This window comes from Tachypleus tridentatus, chromosome 10 (assembly GCF_004210375.1).
Source record: "Tachypleus tridentatus isolate NWPU-2018 chromosome 10, ASM421037v1, whole genome shotgun sequence".
NCBI lineage: Eukaryota > Metazoa > Arthropoda > Merostomata > Xiphosura > Limulidae > Tachypleus > Tachypleus tridentatus.
In genome coordinates, this window is record NC_134834.1 from 151,629,744 (window position 1) to 151,642,279 (window position 12,536).

Below are 12,536 nucleotides of genomic sequence, written 5' to 3' on the forward strand. Positions count from 1 at the left end.
GTACTAGTAAACTCCCAAAACAATTAAATATCTGTCCAATATGAAACCTGTGAATTGTCTTTCAGGCACACCAATTTACAAGATCCATAACAACAGTGTTTTGCACTCAGAAACTGTAGCTATTTTATCATTGCTTATTTTGACAGGATAAAGTTCATCCTCAGCTCCCTTCTTCCACAACCCATAAAATATTAATAATTCATATATACCAGCAATAAAATACTTTTCTCCATGGCTCGCTGTCCGTGCTTAAATTTAATGAAAAGTGTTGACGTTTTCTCTTCTTGGAAACGAAGGACAAAAATACTTGAAAGTGTATATCATTTTTGAAGATGGCGTGAATACCACATGTTTCTGTTTCTTTTGTTTAACTTGTTTCTCGTATTCTTTATTTTTGATTAAACTATTCATCAGTTTTAATAGATAACCCCCCAGTAAAACAAGAACAAATGGATATGAGCTGTTTCGAAACGAAGGTATTACCAAATTACCATTTATCGATTCTTTAAAACTTGTACATAATCTCTTTATTGTTAACGATTGTGCCCTTTGTAAAACTCACAGACGACAGATATTTAATCGATTCCACATGAGCGTTATTGCGTCATTCATTGATGAACAAACTTAAATTATCAAGTTTTGAAATAAACTTACTCTCGTTCATCTCCGGACGAAGGGGGGGGTTGTTTTACAACAAACCTACTCAATATACTGTGTTCCTCACAGGATTCGAACTGCTATTTTATCAGCATTATAAACACTTAAGCAGAACCACCGGAGAACGGTAAAAAAAAGGACTTTTGAAAGTTATGATCACAGCGAATCATTTCGGTGATTTCACTTTCAACAGATCTTTCAATGAAACAAATGGGATCTTTTGAAAATAATTGATCAATGTTAGAAACTGATTGGGAAGAACATGACATAAACGAATTTAAAACAATAGAAACAGTATCTTTACTAAGACTATCATTTATTTCGTTAGATAAAAGATATAGTAATTGTTCATACTTTTATTGTTTTCCTAGTTATGATAATTGTTAGTAGAATATCTCTTGTTACTGTTGTCTACAATCTTGCACATAGCAGAGTCTCAAGTTGACGTAACAGTTTTTATCGATCAAAGCGCCATCTAACGATTGAAACAAACATTTCTTGTCTTGCATTGCCTGCAGAGCAGGCAATTTCCTGTGTATGCGAGGCATGCTGACGGAGGCCTACAACATGCAATCTTACCATCGCTATCCACTGATCTGTAATTTAGGGTTGTTTTCTTCTCTTCCGGTCACCAGTTTAATGAGAAGCGTTTTGAATATTTATGAGTCAGCCACGAACTGTCACGCAAAGCTTCAAGGTAGAGTGTAGTGTTACACCCTCCCCTATACCGTCATATTCGTGTATCTAATACCTTTCAGCTTTTGTATATCAGCTAGGTTTTTTTATATTTTTCACAGTAATGCATAACGCAGTACAACCTGCTTATAGTTCTCTATTTAGAATTAGGTCTCTCTCTCTGTCTTTTTAGGAAGGGAAAATTGAAGCCAAGCATCGTTCCTGAGAATATTGTCGCCTAGTAGCAATGTCAGCTTCATTAAATATAAACCAGAACATTCAAGCTATATACAAACTCTACAGCATGGAACATATAATTACGAACAGCTGTGGGGGTGGGGGCAGTCATTAATAAACCATGAAGAGTTTGATAGATTTCGAGTCCAATAACAGTTTGTGGTGATTTAGCCTTTTAGAATAATTAGAAAGTTCACGTGGTACGTCGAAGAATTGTACACAAAAGTGTCCGCTACATATGTAGTGCGTACATTCAAGGTTAGCTTGGAATATCGGTAGAACGCTGTAACACGTTGGCCATACAGCATGGCATATCTTGATCAAAACATTCCACAAAAGCCACAGCCACTAGTAGAACAAAAATCAAATAAAGAAACATATCAAACGAGATATCTACTTCTAGGCTCTCTATTCGTTGCCTAAAGTCGGTATCGAAACCATATGTTTAGGTTTATAACCCAAGTGACTTAACGATGCGCCACCAGTCGTCTCTGCAGAAACACTTCAAAATTGATTGTTATACTTGAACTCCTACTTTGATTTATATTCTTTCAGATATTTACAGGAGAGAGTTAAAGGACTGAGATATTTGTCTTGTAATGTTTGATGTAAGTACATAATCACATGAAGTCTGCTATCACTGATCTGTTGGTTTCACAGATTTACAAGTTCGCGTTACGTGAATGCTGGTAATTGAGTGTGTGCGTCGTCTGTGTGTGTGAATCGTCAACAAATTAACATAAAAGGTGAGCTTGAAACCGGTAATCGGTTTCTCGTCACGCTAAGTTCACACTAATAACATATCACGTGGCTACTTTAAAACGATTTTTCAGTTTTCTGTTGGTATTCTATTGTAGCATTACGTACTAACAATTTGAAGCTAAACAGCCGATACTTTGATGTAACGTCACTTTGTCCCAGAATATGTTGATACATTGTAGCACCACTTTGTATGATATTCTTTGAATGGCGTCACAAAGCTAAGTTCTGATAATACTGTGGACTTTTGAACAACTGATAGATAAAATCAAAATTGAAAAAGACAATTGAATAATTTCTGAACTTGTTAAAACTGGGAAGTTTAAAAAAACGATAAGGCTTTTGGGCCAAATAATATTTCCTTGAGAGTTTTAAAAGCGGTCAAGGATTGGATATGTGAGCCATTTCTCACAATTGTTTGCAAGTCCTTGATTAGTGGGCAAGTACCATCAGATTAGAAATTAGCTAATGCCACTCCCATCTTCAAAAGAGGTAACGGAGTTGTCCCAGTAATCATAGGCCTCTTTATCTTACATTACTTGTGGGAAAAGTTTTGGAAAGTCTGATGCTTTAAAGAGTTATTTAACAAAGTTTAGAACTTTATTGGATAGTCAATTTTTTTTCACATGCTTTGAAAATATTACTGCACATGTAGATGAAGGTGAGGGTGTAGGTTTGGTGTATCTGGATTTTCACAAAGTATTCGACAAAGTGCCACATAAATGTGTTGTAAATAAACTTATCTTTAAAGGTGTGAGGGTTAGGTTAATTATGTGAATAAAAGAATGGTTTGATAGAAGAGATCAGAAGATTGTTATACATGGAGCTCAGTCGAATTGGATTAATACCACAAGTGGTTCAACCTCAGGGCTCAGTCTTAGAACAATTGCTCTTTTTGATTTACGTTAACAACATAGATGAAGGAATAGTCAACACATCATTACATCATTTAAGTTTACAGATGATACTAAGGTCTTGGATGTTGCTGGTTGTGAAGAGGATGTTACTGGTTTACAAAAGGATTTAGATCATTTAGTGAGTTGGACAAATAAATGGTAGATGGGTTTTAATTATGATAAATGTAAGATATTGTATGGATGTTATCATAATTTGAATTATAAGTATAATTTAGATAGGAATAACCTTAAGTGTGTCATGAAAGAAAAGGATCTTGGTGTAATAGTTGATCAGTATCTTGAGCCATCCAAGTAATGTGCTGTTGTTAATGTATAAATAGATTATAATTTCATTGCAAAGATCACTGGTTAGGCCACATTTAAACTATTGTGTTCAGTCTTGGGCCCCTTACCTTGAATTATTGTAAAAAGGTTTAGAAGAGGGTAACTAGAATGGTACCTGGAATGAAGAGGTTGTCATATGAAGAGAAGTTAAGGTCCTTAAAACTGTTTTATCTTAAACAAAGAAGAGTCAGAAGGGATCTGATTGAAGTGTTTAAGATTGTAAATGAATTGATAATGTTGATGCAAACAATTTTCATATAGATTTAAGCAAGGTAGAAAGTGTCTTTAGTAAGATAGTTTTATTTTTCAAATATGTTGGCTGACCTATAGAATGAGTTGTCTTCGGTGGTTGTTGAAGCAGTAAATTTAGGTGAGGTGGATTTAAAGAAAGCTTGATGGATATATGAATGGTAGGAGCTAATTTTTTTTTTTTTTTTTTTGGTTTGGCTTAGAAGATGGGACAGCCAAGAGGTCCCTTATTGTCCCTGTATATTTTGTTATGCTTACATTGAGGTGTTAAGAAACTTAGCTGTAAGTCTACTTTGTACCAGATTCTGTTCTTACATTGTGATGCTACATACGCTACGTACTTATCTGTAACACTACTTTTTGGGAGATTTAGTTGAAATGGCATTATGTCGCACGAGACTTAACCATAGATTAGTTATAACACTTTGTTACCATATTACCATAACAACTGTATTTTTATTAATCTGGTTTAGAATACTATAGTAATCGAGTAAAGTACTACTTCGAAGGTGTGTGACGTTATCAGACAATAATTTCCTACTTGCATCAAGGTGTCCAGTCCGGGATACGGACAGTCTCATCCAAATATGTTCAATACAGTCTACCTTCTTATTCATTTTTTTTTTTTTGAAGACACCTTGAAAGTTTGTTTGATTGTAGTTTTAAATTTGTTTTTAGGTAGGTAATTTGATAATTATAGCTTTTATAAGATGAGAAGTTACACACTTTTGTAAAAATTTGGTATTTTGTTGAATAAAATTAACGTCTGATTGCGAAGAAATGGTTCTATTTCAATAAATCAGTTTTCAAACACATCTTTCAGTTGAATGCAAGAGATTCAAGATTTTCAAAAAATTATTGGGAAATAAAAAAGACAAGAAAAAACAAAAACTTTTGTCTGAATACAAAACAAAAATATGACGATTAAATTAATCTAAAGAAAAACTTAAAGCAATTGAAACATCATTCAAACAACTTCTTGAATATTTATAAAAATTAGAGAAATTTTGATGGTTGACTTCATTTGATTACTACATTCAAGTCTTATAATTATAATTTATCACAAAGTATGCATCTTATGGTTCATCAAAGTAACGACAAATTTTACAAAAACCTGTATTTGTGAATATGAACGCATCAAAAGTTAGTTGGTTTTAAAGCGAGAAGCACTCCATCAGATGTTTAGGTGTTTTTCTTATAGCAAAGCTACATCAGACTATGTGCTAAGTCCACCGAGGAGAATCGAACCTCTGATTTTAACGTTGTAAATCCGTCGACTTACCGCTCTACCCATCAGAGGTAAGTGAGGAGTATTTCTTACAATTAACAAAGTTAGATACATAAAGGCAAAGCTGGTCCAGACGACATACCCATTGAACTTTTATTAGCCCTAAAAGAAGTGGGAATCCAGGAAGTGACAAAACTACTGAACACTATTTATGACACGGGTGAAATACCGGAAGACTTTAAAAAATCAGTCTTTATTGCATTGCCAAAAAAGCCCGGAACAACTGACTGTGAACAGCACAGGATAATTAGTCTAATGAGTCATCTTACCAAGGTTCTTTTAAGGGTGCTCATGTCTAGAATGAGGAATAAGATAAGACCAGAGATTTCTGATACTCAGTTTGGATTTATAGCCGATAAAGGCACTAGAAATGCAATTTTCGCTCTAAACATGCTCATGGAAAGATCACTGGAAGTACAAAAGGATTTATATCTATGTTTTATCGATTATTCTAAAGCCTTTGACAAGTGAGACATGGTGACCTATTCGACATGTTGTCAGACCTGAACATCGATGCTAAAGATCTAAGAATCCTTAGAAACCTTTACTGGCAGCAAATGGCAGCTATCAAAATTGAAAATGAATTGAGTGAATATAGACCAATTGAAAGAGGGGTGAGGCAGGGATGTGTATTTTCACCAGATCTTTTTTAACTTATACAGCGAAATAATCCTACGAAACATCAATGAACATCAGGGAGTCAAAGTAGGCGGATGCAATATCAACAACTTGCGCTACGCTGATGACACAGTCCTCACTGCGGACTCCGAACGAAATCTACAGACTCTCCTCACAACAACAGTAGACGAGAGTGAAGAAAAAAGGCTTGCAGTTAAACGCAAAGAAAACAGAGTGCATGGTTATCTCAAAACAATCAATTACACCCACATGTAGCATAACCAGCAAGGACGTGAGAATAAAACAAGTCGAAAGCTTCAAATATCTTGGATTTCCTTTAACATCAAATGCAAAGAGTGATACAGAAATAAAGAAAAGAATTGCAATGTCCAAGAATACTTTCTATAAAATGAAGTCCATATTCACAAACAGGAACATAACAAATGTCACTAAAATTAACACCTTGAAATCATATGTATGGTCTGTTCTCTTATATGGCTGTGAGAGCTGGACACTGAACAAAGATACAGAGAAGAGATTAGAAGCTGCTGAAATGTGGTTCCTTAGAAGGATGCTAAAAATATCATGGACTGAAAGAAAAACATGAAAACTATAAGAAAGAGACAAATGGAATTTCTAGGACACATCTGTAGGAAGAATGGGATAGAGAAACAGATGCTATGTGGAAAAATAGAAAGGAGGAAAAGCAGAGGGTGTCAAAGAACTAAATATATCGACAACCTCAATAACTATGTCACCAAGAACTCAATGAGCAACATCCAGTTGATAAGGAGGATTGACAACAGAGAAGTCTGGCATGCCATGGTCGTCGATGTCTGCCGCAGATTTGACACATGAAGAAGAAGATCTTAATTGAACTAAGTTACTCACGTTTCTATCTCGGTTTTATTCTAACGGTGTTTATTGCACTAGTATCAACTTATACCTCACGTGCAACTGCTAGGTACACTGTTCTTTAACACGGCATCTTGTATAATTTTGTAAATACGTAAAGCAGTGATGTCTCATGTATAGCTAACTTAACTATTTATTAAATCTTTCTCAAAAGCAAAAGGTGAAATATATGAATGTATTTATATCTGACATCATTTCAAGTAGAGAAACCTTAGAGTACTGCTGTATTTCAGTTTTATATATGTTTTAATGGATTTCATATTAGAATAATCTTTACTGGATTTTATCATATTACAGGCCTTAATGAATTTTATTTTACTATAAACACTACTGGGTTTTACTTTATTATAAGCCTTAATGGATTTCACTTTACAACAGGCCTCGTGCGAATTTTTTTACTCTAGAATAGAAACTAAAGGAAAAACCTTTGTTAATGCGTCATCTAATAAGTCCAGTGACATTGATACTAAAAGTGAACGAACTTTTGTCGTTTCTATTTCCTTGACGTCAAAACCTATGTATAGTTAAACAGGTGAATGTGGATGGCAAAACAAGATTAGATTAACTGGAAGGTACAGTATCAAAAAATGTTTGAAGACGTCCTTCCATTGTTTCTAAATGTTCTACAAAAATAACATTCTGATAGAAAAGAGTGTTTTTAAGTTCTATGATTACTTACGATTTTTTTTTTGTGTTATGTTTGTCAGTGTAGTTTTATTTATAAAATACAATGCAACAACTGCTACGACTTCTATATTGGAGAAACAAGCGGAAAATGGTTTGTTTGTTTGTTTTGGAATTTCGCACAAACCTACGCGAGGGCTATCTGTGCTAGCCGTCCCTAATTTAGCAGTGTAAGACTAGAGGGAAAGCAGCTAGTCATCACCACCCACCGCCAACTCTTTGACTACTCTTTTACCAACGAATAGTGGGATTGACCGTCACATTATAACGCCCCCACCGCTGGGAGGGCGAGCATGTTTAGCGCGACGCGGGCGCGAACCCGCGACCCTTGGATTACGAGTCGCACGCCTTACGCGCTAGGCCATACGCCCCTACAATCTATACTCTCGTCCTAAAGACATGTGCCTGGCAACGTTCGGTTGCAAACGCTCTCTTTGTTAACCTGAATATGACCTGAGGAAGTCGAAATGGTGTTCTGTACTTTATTTTAATTAAGGTGCTAAGATCCATACCAGCCGACTTTAGAATACATTTTTATTTCAACTGGGTTTCTTATCATCACGAACTTAAACCATTTACCTTGTCTTTCACTACCATATTATCTCGTAAATCAAAACAAACTGAACACTTAAACCATTTGTCTTGTCTTTCATTATCAAATTATCTCGTAAATCAAAAGAGACTAAACAATTAAACCATTTGTTTTGTCTTTCGTTGTCATGTTATCTCGTAAATAAAAACAGTCTAAACATTTAAACCAACTGTCTCCTGTTCCAGAAAATCCGGAAATAATTCGACTGTCATCAATATTCAGTCTTATACTAATTGGTAATATGGCTTTCACTGAAACACTAAGTGACACACTTAATGTATTGGACCCCTAGTGGACCGTACTAATATTATATGATATAATGAGTGAAATTACGATAAGCATTTAAAATGAACTTCGTTGTGCTAGGTGCTAACAATCGGCGGTGACGCTTTAAAAACTACCAACTGAAAAGTAAAGTCCGATCAATTTGTTCGTATCGTCGCTAGAGGGCAACCTTATCTTATGCTACAAATATTGCACTAAAGTTTCGACAATACAGCATTAATATTCAGGTACATGCTATTATATAATGACGTCAAACCTAAAATTATGTCTTATATTATATAGGTGCGTGTTTCAATTAATAAGAAATGAGAATCATTTTTACTACCTGCAGACAGAAAACGTTTCAAAAGAGCAGTTTATAAAGAACTCGCCTATTTCTGTACAAAATACTTATAGGAGAAATAAACTGAAGATTTTTATTTTATAATGGATAGAAATTTCGCAAAAAATATTTCATTTAAATACTATTATGATTAACTTTTTAGAGGTCGAACATGTAACAAAATCTTCTAATGAACTAGTAAATGTTTTATTTCGTTTAGAAGAAACCTTTCGAAACTAACAACGATCAGCGATTTACTGAAACTGTAACAACGAACATCACTCAATATCGACTTTCAACTTTTAATAGTAAGTGTAATTCAATATCGAATTTCAACTTTTAACAATGTCTGTAACCCAATATCGTGTTTCAACTTTTAACAATGAATATAACCCAATATAGTGTTTCAACTTTTAACAATGAATATACCTCAACGTCGTGTTTCAGTTTTTAACAATGAATATAACCCAGTGTAGTGTTTCAACTTTTAAGAATGACTATAAACCAATATATTGTTTCAACTTTTAACAATGACTGTAAACCAATATATTGTTTCAACTTTTAACAATGACTGTAACCCGATATCGTGTTTCAACTTTTAACAATGACTTTTACCCATTATCGTGTTTCAACTTTTAAGAATGACTGTAACCCAATATATTGTTTCAACTTTTAAGAATGACTGTAAACCAATATATTGTTTCAACTTTTAACAATGACTGTAACCCAATATCGCGTTTCAACTTTTAACAATGAATATAATCAATATCGCGTTTTAACTTTTAATAATGAATAAACCCAATATCGTGTTTCAACTTTTAACAATGACTGTAATCCAATATATTGTTTCAACTTTTAACAATGACTGTAACCCAATATCGTGTTTCAACTTTCAACAATGACTGTAACCCGATATCGTGTTTTATCTTTTAACAATGAATATACCTCAACATCGTGTTTCAGCTTTTAACAATGAATATAACCCAGTGTCGTGTTTCAACTTTCAACAATGTCTGTAACCCGATATCGTGTTTTATCTTTTAACAATGAATATACCTCAACATCGTGTTTCAGCTTTTAACAATGAATATAACCCAGTGTCGTGTTTCAACTGTTAAGAATGACTGTAACCCAATATCGCGTTTCAACTTTTAATAAGGAATAAACCCAATATCGTGTTTCAACTTTTAACAATGACTGTAACCCAATATCGTGTTTCAACTTTCAACAATGACTGTAACCCGATATCGTGTTTCACCATATAACAATGAATATACCTCAACATCGTGTTTCAGCTTTTAACAATGAATATAACCCAGTGTTGTGTTTCAACTTTTAAGAATGACTGTAAACCAATATATTGTTTCAACTTTTAACAATGACTGTAACCCGATATCGTGTTTCAACTTTTAACAATGACGTTTACCCATTATCGTGTTTCAACTTTTAACAATGAATATACCTCAACATCGTGTCTCAACTTTTAACAATGAATATAATCCAATATCGCGTTTTAACTTTTAATAATGAATAAACACAATATCGTGTTTCAACTTTTAACAATGACTATAACCCAATATCGTGTTTCTACTTTTAATAATGATTATAACCCAGTATCGTTTTTCAACTTTTAATAGTAACTGTAATTCAATGTCGTGTTTCAACTTTTAATAATGACTATAACCCAATATCGTTTTTCAATTTTAACAATGACTGTAATCCAATATCGTGTTTCAATTTTTAACAATGAATGTAACCCAATATTGTTTCAACTTTTAATAATGACTGTAACACAAAATCATATTTCAATTTTCAATAAGGACTGTAACACAACATCGAGTTTCAACTTTTAAGAATGACTGTGACCCAATATCGTGTTTATGCTTTTAATAATTACTATAACCCAATATTTTGTTTCAACTTTTAGCAATGACTATAACCTAGTATCGTGTTTCTACTTTTAATAATGACTATAACCCAATATCGCATTTCAACTTTTAAAAATGACTGTAGCCCAATATCGTATTTCAACTTTTAAAAATGACTGTAAGGCAGTATCGTGTTTCAACTTTCAATAGTAACTGAAATCCAATATCGTGTTTCAACTTTTGACAAATACTAGAACCCAATATCATATTTGAACATTTAACAAAGACTGTAAACCAATATCGTATTTGAACTTTTATTAGTAACTGTAATTCAGTATCGTGTTTGAACTTTTATTAGTAACTGTAATTCAGTATCGTGTTTCAACTTTTATTAGGAACTGTAATTCAGTATCGTGTTTGAACTTTTAAGAATGATTATAACCCAATATCGTGTTTAAGCTTTCAACAATGACTGTCACCCAATATCGTGTTTTAGTTTTTAAGAATGAATATATCCCAATATCGTGTTTCAACTTTAATAATGCTTGTTTTCGAGGCTTCAAACGAATTTATCAACGTTACACTGATGTTAATATTTGAACAAAAACATTTTTCATCACGAAGTATTAACAAAGACTGATTAAAAAATTGTGGAATGCTTTACGAGTCGTAAAGAATGTAAAACCGTATTTGTCGTTTAATATTGCAGGTGTTCTGATTTGAATTTGAGGCGCGGTCTTTACGGAAAGCTGCTCTCAGCGTTCAAGAGTCTATTAAAAGTGTTTAGATTAAAATAAACAACAATGGCTTTTGAAAACATGAACTTCGATTATGTAAATTTCTCTATCTATTAATAATTATTTTAGACTGGTGGATAGAAGCGACATTGAATAATAAAACAGAAGAGAGGTTTTAATCCCACGTTCAACCACCTTTTGTTTATTCATTTTACAGCTTTCACGTGACTTTACGTATAGATGTCCCACTTAATAAAAGCGATTTATACAAAAGTGAAAAATGACAGTTTTCTCAGTTGAGTAGGTTCACGTTAATTGACAACCACTGTTATTACTATTAGCGGTTTTCGTGGGAAAATATACACTTCCATATACAGCTATACTTTTCTACTGATGACGCGCAAGAAGGGTTCCGCCTATAGTCAGTTACCTGTCAATCTCTGATCGGAGCTTTAATTTCGCTTCGCAGTAAGCTGCATTTGCCAGCAGAGAAAGCCCTTAGCGCAGGGGTTAGTTGACTCAAATTCGTCGTGAAAAAATAGACAAGGAATAATAATTTCAATGTCCCTTCCATTCTGAGTCTCTTTCTGGGTTAAAGGTAAAACAAAGAACGTAAACAGGTGCAAGCAAGGATATGGAGAACAAAGTGCAAAGTGAACGTAGGTACAACAATGCATACTCACACCCAGGAAACTTTCGAGCTTTGGCTTTGAGTCTCATAACGATGTATATTCACAGAACTAACGTCACACCGAAAGTTTGGTAATATTGAAATTAACAAGTGAAAAGAGTAAGTTTGATTAATAGTTTCCAATCGAATAGTTTCTTCGAGAGTTGCGAAAGCCAACCAACCAACACGTAGATCGTCCTTGGTACAGATAGGCTAACTCATAATAATGATAAAAGCCTTCAGGCGAATAGATAACTCGATTTTGTGCGCACGCGTAGATTCTCGCATCCTTTATGGGCGGATAAATTACGCCCTCTACAAAGACTGCTGAGATTGTCTGTTGGTCACGTGACTTAGCTAATAATAGTATTAAATGAGTGTATGATTTTGTATTTATGATAATAAAAGTTTCATACACACACCGAAACAAATTTGTTTGTTGCTAATAAAAATATTCCTAATTTTGTAGCCTACAAAGGAGACCTATACTTGATATTAGATCGTTGGAATATTCTTCGTTGTATAATAGTTGTATATTACCATGAGTTAAGTGTGGTGTACCAATAGCTTTATGTTACCATGAGTTAAGTATGGTATACCAATAGCTGTATATTACCATTAGTTCAATATCATATACTAATAGCTGTATATTACCATTAGTTCAATATCATATACTAATAGCTGTATATTACCATAAGTTTAGTGTACTAACAGCTCTGTATTACCATGAGTTAAGTAT

General features: G+C 33.7%; 1 protein-coding gene across 2 annotated transcripts in view; it reads right to left on the reverse strand.

Annotated features, from left to right (window-relative positions):
• Positions 1 to 11,967, reverse strand: part of LOC143230640 (transcription factor hamlet-like) — an 85,435-nt gene extending 73,468 nt beyond the window's left edge. The window contains exon 1 of one of the 2 annotated variants that reach the window (XM_076464513.1): positions 11,811 to 11,967. In XM_076464513.1, coding sequence (XP_076320628.1) covers positions 11,811 to 11,847 — 37 coding nt within the window. In that variant the 5' untranslated portion in view covers positions 11,848 to 11,967. The remainder of the gene's footprint in view (positions 1 to 11,810) is intronic. The other variant, XM_076464511.1, reaches the window with a different exon arrangement.
• Between the last annotated feature and the right edge of the window lie 569 nt (positions 11,968 to 12,536).